The following is a 17,945-nucleotide window of genomic DNA, read 5'->3' as shown; positions in this document are numbered from 1 at the left end:
ACTAGCACTACTTGCTTTACATTTTTGTACCTCTCTGATCGCCGTAGCTAGCTGTTAAGGTAAACATCGTTTGCTATGGCTTCTGTGGAGTCGCAACCTCGATTTGGTCAATCTGTGAAAGGTTTGTTATCGGATAAAGTAGGTTCCTGTAGCGGGGATGTAATTGCACTGACCCGCCAAGTTCTCAAGGGATCCCGTAGCCAAGAGGTACAGAATTAAAACACGCTGTCTTTAACTTGCAACCTTTGTAGATTGATGTAGTGCTAGGCTAGCTAGGCTAGCTAATGTAAACACTCGCAAAATAGCTAATCGCTAGCTTTTGAGCTACAAATGTTTTGATCTATTTTAGAAATAACTTGCTAGTTTGTGTAGGCTAACAATAAAGAATGAGTCTATGAATTTACGTCCTTATCTGTTCTTCACATTTACCAGTCGTCCATACTCCGAAAAACAGTTGCCATTTGCCCCCACAAAATAATGGCCCTTAGTACAGGGGATTAACATCTTCACAATGTATAATTTAAGGCATTAGAGAGACGCATATTGAGATGATCAGATTGTCCTTCTGTTTTACAGCTGCTTGGCCAAGCCGCCAGAAATATGGTAATTCAGGAGGATGCTATTCTGCACTCAGAGGATGTGAGTCAGATTATCACTTAATTTCTTATATCAGGACAAGCATTTGTTATCGTTATCATTAGTCTACCAGCTGTGTGGAAAGAGGAAAATATAGAAACTAGATCCATTGTGACACTTCCTTTCTTGTTTTTACAGAGTCTGAGAAAAATGTCCATCATCACTACACATTTGCAATATCAGTATGTTCCTCGGTTACTTTGTTTTATTATCATGTGCATGCTGAAAAACTCAAATTGTTAAAAAGCATCTTACCAGATACTAATCTGTCTGTTTTATCACCAGACAAGAGGCCATTCAGAAAAAGTAAGTCACAATATAAACTTTGGATGTTTGCAAAGGGTTTATATCATTTCAGCAATGGGAAGCCATAACATGGCTTGACAACACTGCTTATTTCTTTTAACAAATCTACTGTTTACACTTTCTTTCTAGTGTGGAACATTCCAAAAACCTTCAAGACCAACTGAGACACTTGCTGAAGTGATGAGCTACTTATGTGAAGGAGAGCAGCATTTGTCTCTGGAGTTGGAAGAATCTCCATAAACACTGATTCCTATGCAGCAACAATTTTTGAACTGCCTGTTGAATTGTGGTGGAATAAGGTGCTAGTATGAGAAAGATGAATGCATGTGCTACTCGGGTGTACAGAGTTGCCTAGCAGCCCAAACCACAACCAACTGTTCATACAATGGACTTCTGAACACACCAAGACTGCATTGTAAAATTGTTTTCTTGGAAAGAAAAACATGTTAATTTTAATGGATTCAAGTGTCACTGCAGGGTTCATGCAGGTTTCAGTAAGTCAAGTTTAAGACCTTTTAAGGACATTTTAAGACCATAAGATTGAAATATAAGACTTACACCACGCATTTCCCCAAAAATATGACCCTGTAAGTCAAATTTAAGACCTTTTAAGGCTTTTAAGGACATTTTAAGACCATAAAGATTGAAATTTAAGACTTCCACCACACATTTCCCCAAAAATATGAAAATTATAGAAATTCTGAAAAAAAACTTTATTTCAATGAATGCAATTATTGAAAAAGCATTATTTTAATTTACAGATAAAGCAATCACATTAGTCACGTAATTTAATTTCATTAAGCACTAAGTATTAGGGGTGGGGGAAAAAATCGATTCACATATGTATCGCGATTCAGTCTTCTAGCGATTCACATCGATTTACAATTTCTTTTTATATAAGCATATGTGACGGTATATCACGGACGTGGTCTTTCCAGTTCCGTCAGACTTTTCCGGACTGTGTCCACCCTTCACCGAGGGTCGAACACATCATCTCTGACTTCCCAAGCGCCACCACTACCAGCTACGCCAAAGAAAAGCTAGCTATTTGCCCATTACATACCTGAGGAGTGAGTTTCACCGATTCACACCGGTTACACACATATTGAATCGCAATTTGAAAAAAAATTTAATCTTGAGGTACCAAAAGATTCCCACCCCTAATAGCCGGTAAGCTGTACATTTATGTTTTATATTTAACTGTGTTGCAGAAATAAATAAGTCTATTCAAGAGAAGCCTACTTATCGTCACTGTATTTTTTTATGACTTCTTAGAAATCCTTAAGCAAACTTTCACTTGTTTTGTAAGCATGATTAGAAGGCAGAGTATTCTGTTTTATAACTTGGCATTAGCAGAAACAAAACGTACATTGGCATTTAGTAGTGTCATAAGGGCAATTACACCGCCTTGTAGAAAGTAACTTTGCAGGAAACCTCTGTGGGTAAGCATGTGGACCATCATTATTTATAAATCAAGTTTTATTTATAAATCCAAGAGTAAAAAATGAGCTGTTAGAAGATTTAGCCAGATTTAAACACACTACTCCTCACTCAGTAGCCTGATCCTTAACCACTGAGCTATCAGGGATCATAACAATCTCCACTCAATATAAAAATTTGACATTGAAATATCTAGTTGTAACAACCTTCAGAGTTGGGGTGTCAGAAAACCAGAAGAAAGCAGGGCTCCCCTGTTAGCTCACTGGGTTAGTGTGCATGCTCTTTCAGACATGCTGGGGCAGTACCGCAACAGCTTGAGTTCACATTTTAAATAGTTTATTTTAACTTTAATTTCAGGGTTGCAACTTCTACTTGGACACATGTGGCTGACCATTGTTAAAACGGGTGTGATTATCTTATGACACCCTGGAACTGTTTTGCCTGATGTTTAACTTGTTACACAAAGACTACAAGAAAAAACAAGAAACGATTCAAAGCGCTACAGAGGGTGTACTAAAGCATGATTGGAATCATTGCTTCTTTGAGAGACCTAGAAGCTTGGAAGCAAGCACTTCCCTCTGTGTATGCATTAAAGGAGGACTCAATAAAATTGTATTTGCTCCTCTGAGCTGTAGCGTTTACTTTGTGTATCCGTTAGTAGAAAGTGCGTGCTGCAGTTCAGTCTCCACAACACGGTATCAGTATTTTGGAGGCTAGGCAGCTGGCTGGCCTAGAAAGTTAACCCTGGAAGACCATCTCAACACTCCCCTCAACACTGAAGGTAAATGCCATGTGTTGCATCTTACACAAAGGTGAAATCAGAGCCGTGTTTCAAAAATGTATTGGGAGTAGTCCAAAACACAGTGTTGGATGTGTCCTATGTTACTTAGACAAAGACAACTAGCTGTGGTGCACCCAGTGTCAAGGATGAATTTGAGGTTGTGAGGGCTGTTTGATACATTGCTGTATAAGTCTTAAGTATAATCTCTTTATACCATTTTGTATTGATACTGTCTACACGACTGACAATTGTTGTCAGTTGAGATCATTTGATGACACTAAGGAAAACATTTGATTGCGTCTGATTAACAGTGACTTTTGGACATTTAGGTGTTTGGGATGACAATGTGAAAGAATGCCAACTTCCTTAGTTGAAAAATCACTGCTATCAGTTGCTGTATAGAAGCCAACGTCGAAAGCCTTGAACATGAGAGGATGTTCATCCTCCTGCAAAATTTTTATCTTAACAGGCTCCAAGGACATATGGTCAGGGCCATTGGCAGAGGTTGAAATAAACCTCAAATCCCACTGTACATTACATTTGAGTATTTCTGTGTACATTTAATTGTACTCTTCCCTCCACGTTTTCTCCTACACCGGCCTGTGGGTGCATACGGGCTGTAGCACTCCCCAGTAAGCTCCCATTTTACTGAGCATATCATTCACACCAAGACAAATGGCAGGAGACCTACATGACTAGTAGAACCTCATTCACCAACAAAACACAACCATGGTGGTACGGCTCAAATAAACCAAATGTATGCCGAGGACTGACCAATCACATTCCCTCAATCACAAAACCACACTGGGGCATGTCTATTTTTGTGTAGGTCCCATGTAGATGTTTTGTTCCATCAGGGGGAGCCAAACATTGAGTGAATGACTTAGGGGCTTAAGGAAGAGGCCTGTTTCACAATATAGGACTCCTTGGAAGGGTACTCAGAACAATACACTTTATTTGAAAGAGAACTTAGCATGCTTAGAAACAAAACTTAAAAACAGCAGTGCATGCATGGAAAAGTAAGGCAACTCTCTTTAGGTTATTGATCATTAGTAACAAGAAAACAGTTCTAATCTGTCCAAATTGCTCCAAATATTATTCAATTTAAATGATACATCAATTTCAACAGAGCATGCACACAAAGTATGCCACTGCATGATTAAGAGCAAATCACAATAAAGATCACACCGATTGGCAACTTGCTTTTCTACAGCAGGACTTTCATCAGGTAGAAATCTGTATTTTAATGCAACCCCGTTGAGTTTTTCTCATATAAAACATCCAAACAAACAGGACACTGCTTTACAGTCAAGAAATTCAAGTTAAAACTATATAAAAAAATAAACCCCCATTGATCTGTGCATTTACATTACACTAACATGATCCCTTTTCACAACCTTTGACCAGCATAGGGAAGTTAGACAAACCTTTTTGGGGGGGGTTGGGGAGGAAGCTAAGGCAACTTGAAGCAGTTCATGGACCACAAAATACCACAAACAATCCAACATTAATTCTCCAGTACAAAGTGGTCTGTACCTCAATGATAGCTGAAGTCAAAGGACTTTTCTGGCAGTGCAGAATTTCACCTCTCTTAAAAGAATGCTGTCCAAACAGCATAAATACAAAAGAAAAACTGAACTTGAGAGGACCCAAGTCACATGGTTGAGGTTTACAAGTGTCTTTAAAACAAATGCCAACATAGAAAATGAGCAGTTACAGTTTTATTTTGTTAAAGCAAAAACAAAATGCAATTCAGAGTTTAGCAAAGCCCAGTGCTTTAGCCTACATGTTCCAATTTGCTGACAATTCAGCATCTGCACGACACGGTGACAAGTACTGCAGCTAAATGGAGAAAGGCTGGCAGGCAGAAAACATGGCATCCGTTAAGGCAACGTCACAAGCAGCAACCAACCCACCCCAATTTAGCAGCCTAGCGGCTAGCGCAAATACATTCCTTTAGGATTCATACAGTAACACGACAAGCACCTTTCTCCTGGATAGTTTCTCTTTCGATAGCTATGAAACGACACTCAGAAACAAGCTGCAGTAGTACATTTACATCCACGTACAAGACTCGGAGGCAGGACACAGTCAGCAGTGACCAAGCAGTGACCCACTCATAGAGGGAAGTGAAGTGATACACGATACTTCACAATACTGCCCTGGTCTGCAGTCTGTGGATAGAAGGGTTGAAATATTAATGTAAGTTAACTGAGTGGATGAGATACAAGCAAGCATTCTCAGTCTGTTACGTAAGCCAATAGGAGGAGCCTTCCCAGTGCTGGTAATCAGATGCTATTGAATGATCTCTAGTGCAGAATTCAGCCTATGGAATGCCAGGCTACTTTGGACCTGTTGCTGCTGCGTGTAATGCGATATTTCTATTTATCAAATTCCACCCACAGCGTGTACCACGGCTTGTACATAATCATACACACGTTTGTAGAAAAGTAACCGTTCCTCCATATTAGCTAAGTCTGTTAAGGGTTCAAATATTAACCAAGGATACATTCCTTATTTAGGGCAGTCGGTGAGCAAAGGATGAAGGTTCAACTATGGCACACTGCTGGAGGGGTGCATTGCTTGGAGGAGTGTTAAAGAGTACGGGCTGCGGCGAGGGATGCAGGCAGGGTAAGGGGACACCAGTAACCCTAGTCACCTCCAACTGTTTGCAGAGGTATGGTGTATGGAGTTACAAAAATACATCCACTCAGATCTTCTCAGTAAAAAAAAAAAAAAAAAAAAAAAAGGAGTAACAAAATAAATGGAGTGAGCCTTAATGAATATATACAGACGGTCAAATATTCATGTTTGCAGGATAGGGTTTACCATACTTATTCAAGGAATAATCCTTTATTTTCATTCTCGTTTCAACCCCATTATTTCACCAGGACATTTGGTAACTGTGCTCATACGGTACACCATGAGCCTCCTCTCATGTGTGCTGCAACCTCAAAACATGAGCCTACCAGACTCCTCCTACTTCTCCTTTTCTACCGCTCCACCACCCTACTCTTCCTCCTCTCTCGACTCTTCCCCTTCCTCCTCCTCCTCCTCTCCCAGCCTACTCCTGACCTCTCCATTCCTCCTGTTCCTCTCCTCTCTCTACTCCTCCTCCTCCTCCTCCTCGTCATCGTCCTCGTCGTGGCAGTGGGTGATCTCCTGGGGCGTCTGGGGGAACAGGTGCGGGGGCTGGATCTCGCTGACTGAGCGTGTCAGCTGGTGGCGCTTGCACTCAAACTCGATCAGGTTCATGGAGTGGCGGTTGCGTGTGGCCAGTGGCGACTCGGTGTCGTTGATGTCGATGTGAGCGTGCTCCACCGTCGACTCGTGGGGCATCTGGGAGATGAGGAGGAGCGAGGGGGGGAGTCAAGTGTACAATTCGAACGAGGGTGTTTAGAGTTGAGGTCTTTTTGGCGGTGTCAAGTCCTTAAGTGTTAAGTCATTGTTACAAAATTATAAAGAGGGAATCTGGACCTTTTTTTTTTTTTATAATAAGTTATCATAAAAAGTATAGGGGAAAACAAAAGATATGGGTTTACACATATGCGCGCAAAAAGCACACACACACACACACACACACACACACACACACACACAGGAAGGACCGGGCTCCTACAGAGGGCAGCTTTGGACCCAGGCCTCTGCTACTCACCAGGACGTGTGCGGCCCTGAACAGGTAGCTGAAAGGGTAGTAGAGGAGGTTGATGAAGGAGGCGGCGTACAGGTCGGCGTAGCGCATCACCTGCGAGGCGAACAGCGTCTGTCTGGAGCCGCTGCGGAACAGGCTGCCCATCATGCCGTAGCACATGTCCATGTCATGGGTCACTTTCTGGGGGGGGGGGGGGGGAGTGAGGGAGGGGACACGGTTGGTGTACGTGTCATGATGTGTAGGTATGTCAAGAGTGTCTGAGAGGTGTACCTTAATTCTACGTTGCAGTGAGCTGATATCAGGCCTCTCGTTACTGCTGCTGTCCAGATTCCTGTAGAGAGTTTAGGGCTGCCTTAGGGGGGGACCTGACTCACATGTTTCATTGCAACTTGATAACTACATGGGGGACTGCTATGTGGAACTATGGAGGAAACCTCGCGCTCACCCCCATTGCATGATAAATTACCACCGCACAATGATTCTATGTCAACAGTCCATCACTTACTTGTACAGCTCTGCCAGGAAGATGTCCAGCGACTGCAGTTCCTCAAACAAGGCTGGAACAAAAACATAGTGGGGTTGAGTCCATATGTACACACAAAACATTGAACTCTACAGCATTTGGGCTTCATCAGGTCATGTTGCTGAGATAGAATGTGTTGTATGCAGGTGTGTGTGTGTGTGTGTGTGGCCTCACAGCTCTTGTCGGTCCAGACGTGCAGCTCCTGGGCCAGCTCGGGGATGACCAGGAAAGTCCTCCAGCCCTGGCGCTTCTTAGACTTCAGGATGTCCCCGAAAATGTGGTCCCCGATGTAGACTATGTCCTTCCCCTTGGCCCCCAGCAGGTCACACACCATGTCCGAGGAGCCTGGGGACAAGAGAGAGCACACAAATGATCTTTCTTGCCATTACATTTACATTTATTCATTTAGCAGCCAGCTAATAACTTTTCAGTGGAACCTTATAGTGATATCAACATGAAATATGGTCTGTTTTCTTGAGGTGATATGTGATAAGGCTTGTCTGTAGACTTCCTGTGTCCAGTGAGAGTGTTACCTCCAGAGTACACGATGCCATGCTGCAGGGGTCCTGTGTAAGTGCCGATCTTCAGCCGACCCGTGGTCTACACCGGGTAACAATTAGCAGGTTATCATACAAACAGACGTAAAAGGGTATGTTCCATTGTTCTTTTTGCAATACACACACACACACAGGGACTCACTGTGTCAACCTGTCGTAGCACAGTCCCCTCTCCAAAAAACACAGGCTTGCGGGCATCCACAAGAATCAGGTCAAAGTAGGACTGCCAAGGCCGATGGGGCATGCCCATCTGTCACACACACACACATACAGCACTCGTCACCAACATTAAACTAAGACACTGATTGACAATGAAGTTGAAGAAAATTTAGGGTTTGCCTAACCTTTGGTCCATGAGGAAAGTCGAACAGGTAGGTCATGATTTTCTACAGTGAGAAATAAGACAGAACCATTTAGGTGAAGTCGATGGATTTCCGAAGTATAAAACATTACTAAAAGTCTAACAGGCAGTACCTCTGTGTATTTGTAGTCACTGTTTGTGGCCAGGAACACCTTGGCCACTTCGTTCATCCGACTCAGCAGGAGAGGCAGCTTTCCCTTGGTGACAGAAAAGAAAAGGTCTGTGTAACAATGTACTGGCAGTTAGCTCCTGATTAGCACATTGTTTCACCTCTATACAGTGTTACTTACGTCCTTAACCACATATTTCTCCAAGTTCTCCACTGTCTTTTCTTTAAGCGATCCCTGAGGGAGACAAAACATCAAATGAGGACTTCACTGTAAAGATCAAAGAAAGCCAATAGGAATAGGGACTTCAGGCTTACCTTGAAGTGGACCCAGTCCACTGCATCTCTTACATCCTGGAACATGCTCTTGTAGGACATGAACAGATCTCCGTCCTTAAAACCCGACTCACAGCTGAGAGCAGGGCAGAGTCATGATGTCAAGCGTTTGTGATTGAATTACCAAACCATCGTACATGACTGGTGTGCCAACTGTAATACAGGTGATAAGATTCTGGGATACACAAGGACATAGACATGTTGTTATGTGTAGGTTATTCTGCTGTATGTTCACCTGGTGTATCTGGAGCAGTTGGAGAAAAAGTCAACCAGGCATGCGAAGAGGTACGTTTCTGAGGAGAGAGCGAGTGATGACATTATACACACCAATGATGCTGGTTACCATGTCTTGGAACACCAAACAAGTAAATACAAAAACAGTCATGGACTACAAGGTACTACTCTGGCTAGGATTCAATGACATAAATACCTTATATATGTACACGTACAGGATAGCACCACTAGTGCCAGGAAAACCAACTATGTTTGGAAACCTGCAGTGAGGACATGGCATTGTCTTTCTCACCAGGGAGGTTGAAGAGTGTATTGAGGATGTAGAAGCGGTCTGTGTCTCCACGCTGGATAAACTTGTTAGGGTACATCTCTCTGGTCTCAGGCCTGGTGAGAGGTGATGTTGATGTTAGGAGTCACAGTGTAGTCACTGCAGACCGAAAGACAAGGAGGGAGGGAGAGAGAGAGGGAGCAAGAGAGAGCGAGCGAGAGCGAGAGAGAGAGCAGGACTTTACCCTCTCATGAAGTTGAAACCATGGGCACAGACCAGAATGTTGCCATAGGCATCCACCTTGAGCAGGTTTCCAAACATTGTATCGAACACAAGACCCCTGGAACAAACAGAGAGGGACACCAGATCACCGAGGGGTCCATTAGATGCAATACGGGACAAAGACCTTGACGTTGAAGACCTCAGGTCAAACAATTCACTGTCAGAAACAGACTGTACGAGTTAATCTGTATAACTGGAATGCAAGTATTTGTAAATAACGTTATCTCAAAGCCTGCCAGCTAGCCACTTCAGTCAGGCACATAGACAGACAAAATATACACAGAACCATTTTATTATTATTTATTTTTTTAAACAGACCTGGTGGGGAAGGCGGGGTCATAGACAAAGTTCAGCAGCTCCTGTGGGTACCCTATGGACACGAGGCGCTCAACTGTGAGCTCAAACCCCAGCGACTCATATTCAGGAGACTTATACACTGTGGGGGGACAGGAACACAACATGAGTTTGCCTGTAACCCACGAGGGACATGACTGAGAGGCAAGGAGAGACCACGGTGTTTACCTCCGGCAATACAGTCAGAGATTTATGTGAGGTGGGCTGGGAGGTTTATTCAAGCGGGACATAGATTTACAACAGTGTGTCTGCAGTGGATGGTCTAGTAAACTAACACACACACGCACGCAGCACCAAAGTGTAGGGCGACCAACTTTAGCGATGACCTACAATGGCTGGCATGTCAAACCCCATAGTTTAGTTACCTGCCCCTCTACTTAACCCTGGTCTGTGTGTGTGTGTGTGTGTGTGTGTGTCTACAGCCTCCATCAGCACAGTACATGTCTTCAGGGTGGTATCTATAAACAGCCAGCTGTTGCAGCTTGGGTTCCAGTCTCAAGGAGGGCAGCGGAATGAGACGAAAGGGCAGAGAGGGAGCAAGGCACATGCAGTCAGACACTACCATTTCACTTACCTGCCAGAGTGTAATCCATATCAAAGCCAAAGCATTTGATCTTCTCCATGGCCAAGCTTCTGTTGACAAAAACTCTAAGAGAGAACAGGAGAATGCTGTGATCAAAATACAGAGTACAGATAGTGAATGTGGAGCAGAATGAAGTCTGTAAGACAAAAGTCTGGAGGAGGGGAAAAATTATTATCCAAAAAAATGAGGTAGCCTATACCATCTTTCCATTGTTTCAGTTGTATGCTACAATGCTTAATAGCCATGTTTTATACAGCATATATAACAAAACAAGTGGAAGCACCACCATTTTCAGACACAGCAAATTTGAGAGCACACTTCTGAAGTATTTGTTTTTTGGGTAAAAGAAAACACAATAGAATCACACAAGCAAACAAATCACAACAATTTGCATGCAGGTTTGATTCTACATTAATAGGTACTCTTGCTAAAAATATCTGAACATCAACTTCAAAAGGACCCTCCCATGGCAACAAAATAATACCCAACAGCAAAACATCGCCCTTCTATTTTGAAAAGGTTAGGGTTAGCTACTTTGTAGCTTATGGCTAGAAATGACGGAAACTCAGGCAACACTTTCCTCACATTTACATCTTTTACGAGCCTGTTCCCAAAAAGTATACCCTCTAGCCTTGGCGTAAAACATTGGTGTAAGGCACTAATCCAATAAGCAATTTTTATTCAAGTCCTCAAACGAAAAACTAACGCAACGGTGGAAAACAACTGTACCAGGAAATGCAGATAGGACTGTTACAATATGTTTTTGCTCATTCACATGAAAACAAAGTGCAGCATTTTAGATCTGCACTAAAATGAGATGATTCAAACCCAGTCCAACAAAGCCCAGCTTTTCAATCATCTCCCATCCAACTCTGCTTCGGCATGAAGTTTCTAATATTCAGATGGCCTGACATGAGACGGATGAAGATGATGTGGTGGTGACGTTATGGAGCAGTGTAAACAGAGAGGATGTGGGGGAGGGGAGGCACAAACCGAAAGGGGTGGAAAAGAAAGGAACTCACACAAAGACCTCATGACCACCAACTACCTCATGGGACCCTACCCATCACACTAGTGTCAGTATGAATGGAGTTCCATGGGATTTGAATAGGGAATAAATTAAATATACATCATGGAGGAAAAAGAAAAGGGTGATTCAGTCAGTAGTCGCAGGTTTCAACAACAAAGGTTTTGGCGTACCTCATAGCAGGATGATTTTGGGCCAGTTCCCTTGGAAAGCTTTGTAATAAGAGAATACATGTGCGATGATGACATTAACCTTCAGATGAAAACTGACTTGACCAATTCTCCAGCGTTGTAAACACATGGACTTGTCTTGTAAATGTGTGGTGTAGTTAACATGGCTTCTTGTTTGGAGCCAGCACATTGCCTTCTGCAGATCATATAATTTTACATTCACCCTCTGGTGCATCAACATGACTGGTGCAGTCAGCCATTAGACTGTTGTGAGGAAACAGGGTACATCATGATGATACACTGTCCAAGTTACCACACTGTGTTGCAACCTACCATAACTTACTTCCCTCTGAAGTAGTTCATAGTACTGTAGTGTAGCACTCTAAAATGTAGATCCAAGATTAAACCTTGACACAGCAAGCTGCTGTTGAGAGGAACACTCACACCTCGTCAAAGTACACACACATGACTAAAGAATTGAAAGGTGTGACTGCGTGGCTCTACTGTTTACCTGTGATAGGCTTCACGCCGATACTTCTTCATAGCCACACCATCCATGTTGGCTGGCAGGTCCGCATAGTTCTGTAAGCGGTCACTCCACGAGGTTGTCATCTTGAACCGTAGCAATTATTTCTGACAATATAGGTCACAGAATAAGTTTCAGCTAAAGCACAATTGATAAGCTTCTATCCGGGCAGATGGTTCGTTTTCTAAAATGTTCGTTTAGTTCCGCAATATCTGTTTTTTTTAGCTCGCAAGCAGGGTTTGTAGCATTTAGGTCTAAAAACAAGGGCAATGTCGAGATAGCTGCCGAGATTGGATAGAAGCGATCACAGCTAAACAGTAGCTAGTATATGGCTTGGTTGTTGTGCTACTGCTGCTGCTAGCCTAGCTTAGTTGTTGCAACTAGCCTACAACAAGGAGGTCGAGCGGGCCGTCTTCATGTTCAACCGTTCAATATACGCACCAACAAAATATATCAAAACTGAAAAATACCTGTGTGGTTTAGTCAGCGTTGCATTATCCATTAAAAGCTAAATAAATACAGTCGGGGAACGAGACAACCTACCTCGACCAATGCGCAAAGACTGAACCTGTTGCAGATAGAAATAGAACAAACACAGAATGTATCAAAGACACACAACACGAAGTTGTGACCTCGATAAACTTACAGTTTGACAGCAGAGTTTCTCTCGACGTTGACTACTGCTATTAGTAACTTTTACACTCAAGCAAGGCTTTACTAAAGAAGGGAAATAATAAATAAAGAAAGAAACAATAAAAGTGGTGTAATCTAGATTTAATATATCAAGGTTGAGGCGACGACGTCATCACAATGCGGAAAGATGTGGCGGCATGTCAGAGCGTTCTCTGTGCATGTCTTCTTCATAAAGTCTGTGTGGCAGAGTCAAATTGAATGGGTCCGGGGTCCTAAAAAAATATACAGGCTACAAAGACTAATAACTGTGTGTAAAGCATATATATTTTAAAACAATGACGACCTCGACACCTAGAGTAAAATGAATGTAGCGTGAGGTATTGGAGAATATTTGTATCCGCTATAGCCTAAGCCTATTTATAGCTTGCTTTTAGCGGAATTTCGCCAGCCTTCTTGTTCTTATGTCGGAGCGACCGAAAGATGTTCCACAACAGTTTGACGCGAATATGGTCGATTGAATGTTGACAGACTTTGCAAAAAAGTATTGATCTATCCTCATAAAGATCGGCTGAAAACTCCCTGGCCCTGTCTCCTGCTGTAATGATGTTGGTCGATAAATGTTTCCTTTTCAATTCTTAGCATTTTTGGCTAACATTTTAATAGAGACGTAATATGAGTTGAAACGTGTATTTACATTTTGCCTCAGACCAATGCTTTAAACTTGAAAATCCGCGGGTTTTCGTCGGAATTCTGCGCCCTTGTATTCCGTTTGGGCCTGCCTATAGGCTACAGATGAGTAGACCTTTGCGTAATTCACGTCGTGATTTCACGTGATTCACCGTGATTTAGGAATTATTAAATGTGTGACCCACAACCATGCCTTGGCTTGGGGGCATTGGCCATTATGGCCGGTGGTTTGGACAGTCCAAATAGCCTTTTTCTTGAATTCCTCCTAGAATATCTTAACCTGAAATTAGCCTATTAGGCCTAGCTCCATGCATGGCAAATACAGTGCTACCTTAAGAAAACTATAGACTGTTTAATTTAGTTGAAAGCTGTTTATTTTGTCATCTTTCAAAAAGGTAGGCCAAACTGTTTATTAAGAGGTTTAGCCTGAGCCTACCTATAGGCCTATTAGACAGATTTCGAGGTCGGAAAGCGCTGTAGCCCGTAGCCTTCGGTCGGGTTGGGTTACATTTGTCTTTATGTGTAATGTAAGCTACATGGTTAGTAGGCCTAGGCCTATTTACGTTTTTGGTTAGGCCTACAATTACATTTAGTCATTTAGCAGACGCTCGTATCCAGAGCGACTTACAGTAAGTACAGGGACATTCTCCCCGAGGCAAGTAGGGTGAAGTGCCTTGCCCAAGGACACAACGTCATTTTACACGGCCGGGAATCGAATCAACAACCTTTCTGATTAATACCCCGACTCCCTTACCGCTCAGCCATCTGACCCCAGTCCTAACACTTTAGTGTTGTGTGATGCAGTCGTTATTACGTAATACAGCTTCTTCGGGGTAGCACTTGTGCATTTGAAACATTTATTTTGGACTTGAGGTTTAGCAATGTAATTGTGCGACTTTTCTACCGTTTTTGTGTGTTGGGTGATCTAAATTGCCGTCTTCGTGGTGGTGGTGGTGGTGGTGGTGGTGGTGGTGACAAGTGGACAGTTCCATTGTTTTTACGCATGGGTGAAGGCCGCGTGAGCAGAAAGGAAGTAGGCCTAAAGGGAACATTTTTTTCACTATTTTGCTCAGGTAACAATGTGTGCTTGTTTAGTATAGTAGGCTAATACAAATGACTGCGCTAAATACAAGGATAGGTATGGCTTATTATAGCTTGTCTATATACTGTGCGTAATTGGGTCGGTCCGAGGCTTTTTAAGCACCTGCTAAATCCCCTGTATCTAATTTGTTCACTGCAAAATGAACTACGGATCTGACCATCATGCTTCTTCGTCCTACCGAAAGATATTTGGGGATGCTCCTCGTTTCTCAGCATCACCCTCTCGAATGAGTGTTGCCTCGTCGCGCTGCAGTTCTTTCTCATCTGGCGGACTCAGCAGGTCACTGTCCCTGTCCCGCAACGCATCAACTTCTGTGGGATACAACCGAAGGTCTGGACCGTCTTCCTCTTTCTCGCCGGTCCCCAGCGACAGTCTGGACCTTACTCAGACCTACTTTCTTAACAATGAGTTTAAAGTCACCCGAACCAACGAGAAGGAACAGCTGCAGGGTCTCAACGATCGCTTTGCCATGTTTATTGAAAAAGTACGAAGCCTCGAACAGCAGAACAAAGTTTTAGAAGTCGAGTTGGTAACTCTACGTCAGAGGCAACAAGAGCCCTCCCGCATAGCCGACATATACCAACACGAGATATGCGAGCTTCGCTTTCAGTTAGAGGAGATAAGCAATGAAAAGTCCCATATTCTCATCGACAAGGATAACATTGAGGAAGAGTTCCAGAAGCTTCGCGCCAAATTTGAGGAGGAGGTAAGAGTACGAGAGGAGGCCGAACAAACCCTGAGGTCCTTCAAAAGGGACGTGGACGACGCTACTTTAGCTCGACTAGACCTGGAGCGGAAGGTTGAGTCCCTTCTAAACGAAATAGCTTTTCTGAGAAAGGCTCACGACGAAGAAGTGTCCGAGCTGACCTGTATAATGCAAGCAGCCAATGTGTCTGTGGAAATAGAGTTGGCCAAACCCGACCTGACCTCGGCCCTGAAAGAGATCCGCAATCAGTACGAAGTTCTCGCGTCCAAAAACCAGCAATCGGCGGAGGAGTGGTACAAAACCAAATTTGCCAATCTCAATGAACAAGCCACAAGGAGCAACGAAGCTATTCGCGCCAGCAGAGAAGAGACCAACGAGTTCAGAAGACAACTGCAGTCCAAGAGCATTGAGATGGAGACACTTAAAGGCACAAACGAGTCTTTAGAACGACGCATAAGAGAACTTGAGGATGAAAGCAATTTGGAAATTGCAGGCATGCAGGTATAGCTATAACGTGTTTATTTTGACCTCAGCTATAGTCATACATTAGAATATTTTGGATCCAAATATGATTTTATTCAGACGAAAACAAAATTCCATCCGCATGATATACATGCATTTGTAATCTGTGACTAGGTTACGCAAAGCCTTAACCTTTTGAGTCAAACTCTTTAAGATGAAACAGTCGTCAGAACCAGGAGTCTACCAGAGTCTCTGTCCATGGTTCTGAAACAAGCGCGTGTGGCGCAAGACTGCCCATGCCTATTGATGGATGCTTTCTAACGTCAGACACACAGCAGGGTTATGTAATGCGTCTATTGAATAACTTCAATTGTAAGGCTTAAGCTTATCATGGGAGTATTTAGTTGTCAAATTGGTTATCGTTTAGGCTTTTTGCATTTGCGTAATAGGTGACGTCGTCGTCTGACCGAAATAAATTACTCTAGACTAACGAGAGAGCAGTGCACTTGACTAAACTAACCCCCATATCAGACTAAACCTTAACCCTTACCAAATCGGATTAGTGATCATCCGTTTTTCATCCTTGGTCAAGAAGGTTTCCAATCCTTTCCCTGAAACCTCCTGTCATTAGATGAAGCACGCAGAGGTAAGACCACTGTCCAAATGGTTCCATGACCGAGAAAAATACGAACTTAGTCCTGTGCTAGTGTTACCCTCCACCCCACGCACCATCCCTTTAGTCCAAAACATCTGACACAATTCGAACGAGGGTCACACAGTTGACACCTAGGTCATACTGTGAAGTGTGAAATTCCCATATGAATGAACCAGTCTTCAGTCATTGAACTCACAACATATTCGCTCCCTTGATAAGCGTTAGCCTTGCAATTGAAGTCAATGCATGAGAGCAACTGCCCATAAAACACTCCCGTGAGAGTGAGGTTGCTTATTTTACATTCACATTTCTAATATATTTAATTTTCCATTGAAACAGGATACTATAAACCAACTGGATAGCGAACTACGCAACATGAAGATCCAAATGACTCAGCACCTCAGAGAATACCAGGATCTGCTCAGTGTCAAAATGGCTCTTGACATCGAGATAGCTGCCTACAGGTACTAACTACTGGAACTGTTTAAGGAGGACCCATCATTTGATTGTGTTGGAAAAACTCAACATTATACTTTCTTTTCTTGCTAGAAAACTATTGGAGGTGGAGGAGACACATTTCAGCACAGGGACGTCCTTCACTGTTTCCAACCATGGGACCAGTCACTATGGTTACCAGGCACGTATGTCCAGCTCCTCCCACAGTAAGACAGAAACCTCCCAGAAGGAGACTTTCAAGGAGATCACTGAGGAGAAAGTGGAGAAGCACGATGAGGCTGATATCAACTCTAATGGGTAGAGCCTTAGTGATTAAGACAAGAGACTCTTAGATGCAGAGCAAATGTAAGTCTTCATACATCTCTGAAAAGTTTATCTCGTTGTATCAAACCGTCCATTTACAGATACATAGTGTCTCATTTGTGTTATTATTGATACAGTATGTTGGGAAATATTTAAACTGTAGACCATAATGGAGTGAGTAAGATACTAAAAAAGTGTTTAAAAGAAATGTCTTTTAACAATTAAAAAATGTATTTATTTTTGTGAATTAGTATGAAATGTTTATTCAATTTATTTTAGTCATGACTAGAGCCCCTCTATTAGAATAATAAATGATGTACATAATCTCTGCAACAACTTTTCTGTACTCGATTTCATAGTGAGACACAATGACAGTTGTATCAAATGCAAAAAAACAGACAGAAAACATTCTTCATTTTCATCCAGCTCACACACTGCTCCAGTATTGTACTTCCACAAATGAAAAGCCTGAATTGCAATAACTAACCAGGGACATAAAATGTTGTACATTGATCAAGCACCTTTTAAAATGTTCATCTTACAAGTTTTAAATACACTTCTAAGTCAGTGATTCTTGAAATAAAGGAAATGCATCGGAGATAACATCTCCTGCTTCAGGTCAGCCCTGGCTCAGTCACTAAGAAGATGATTCTGTGCGCTGGTCAGTCTTGGCACATTTACATACACACAGCCAACTCTTTCCTCAACTAAACCTTACTAAATCCTATGTATAACCACTAAGAGATGATCAGTGCTATATTCAAACCTAAACCACCATCAACTTAGAAAGAACAGTATG

The 17,945-nt window shown here is 42.6% G+C and overlaps 3 protein-coding genes across 6 annotated transcripts; 2 read left to right on the top strand and 1 right to left on the bottom strand.

Annotated features, from left to right (window-relative positions):
* Positions 1-36: 36 nt before the first annotated feature.
* borcs7 (BLOC-1 related complex subunit 7) lies at positions 37-2,178 on the top strand. Its single transcript, XM_047028984.1, has 5 exons — positions 37-207; positions 577-639; positions 775-818; positions 922-942; positions 1,072-2,178. Exons 1-5 carry the CDS (start codon positions 76-78, stop codon positions 1,121-1,123), a joined length of 312 nt encoding a protein of 103 aa, XP_046884940.1. The 5' UTR covers positions 37-75; the 3' UTR covers positions 1,124-2,178.
* A 1,914-nt stretch (positions 2,179-4,092) lies between these two features.
* nt5c2a (5'-nucleotidase, cytosolic IIa) lies at positions 4,093-12,960 on the bottom strand. Of its 4 annotated transcripts, none has more exons than XM_047028948.1 (18): positions 12,789-12,960; positions 12,128-12,249; positions 10,411-10,484; positions 9,801-9,918; positions 9,445-9,540; positions 9,225-9,316; positions 8,934-8,991; positions 8,681-8,774; positions 8,547-8,600; positions 8,370-8,453; positions 8,240-8,281; positions 8,038-8,145; positions 7,872-7,938; positions 7,513-7,683; positions 7,321-7,372; positions 7,086-7,146; positions 6,819-6,995; positions 4,093-6,502 (listed from the first exon to the last, which is right to left on the bottom strand). In XM_047028948.1, the coding sequence occupies exons 2-18, from the start codon at positions 12,226-12,228 to the stop codon at positions 6,269-6,271; spliced, it is 1,683 nt and encodes a 560-aa protein (XP_046884904.1). In that variant the 5' UTR covers positions 12,229-12,249; positions 12,789-12,960; the 3' UTR covers positions 4,093-6,268. The 4 variants fall into 4 exon arrangements, with proteins under 4 accessions (XP_046884904.1, XP_046884905.1, XP_046884903.1 ...); XM_047028949.1 differs by lacking the exon at positions 12,789-12,960 and adding an exon at positions 12,686-12,767; XM_047028947.1 differs by lacking the exon at positions 12,789-12,960 and adding an exon at positions 12,613-12,719.
* A 1,743-nt stretch (positions 12,961-14,703) lies between these two features.
* On the top strand, positions 14,704-17,883 carry inaa (internexin neuronal intermediate filament protein, alpha a). The gene is made up of 3 exons (XM_047028959.1): positions 14,704-15,771; positions 16,727-16,851; positions 16,937-17,883. The coding sequence occupies exons 1-3, from the start codon at positions 14,704-14,706 to the stop codon at positions 17,142-17,144; spliced, it is 1,401 nt and encodes a 466-aa protein (XP_046884915.1). The 3' UTR covers positions 17,145-17,883.
* The last annotated feature ends 62 nt before the right edge of the window (positions 17,884-17,945 follow it).

This window comes from Hypomesus transpacificus, chromosome 11 (genome assembly GCF_021917145.1).
Source record: "Hypomesus transpacificus isolate Combined female chromosome 11, fHypTra1, whole genome shotgun sequence".
In the NCBI taxonomy this organism is placed as follows: domain Eukaryota; kingdom Metazoa; phylum Chordata; class Actinopteri; order Osmeriformes; family Osmeridae; genus Hypomesus; species Hypomesus transpacificus.
This window is presented reverse-complemented; position numbering and strand designations above follow the sequence as displayed.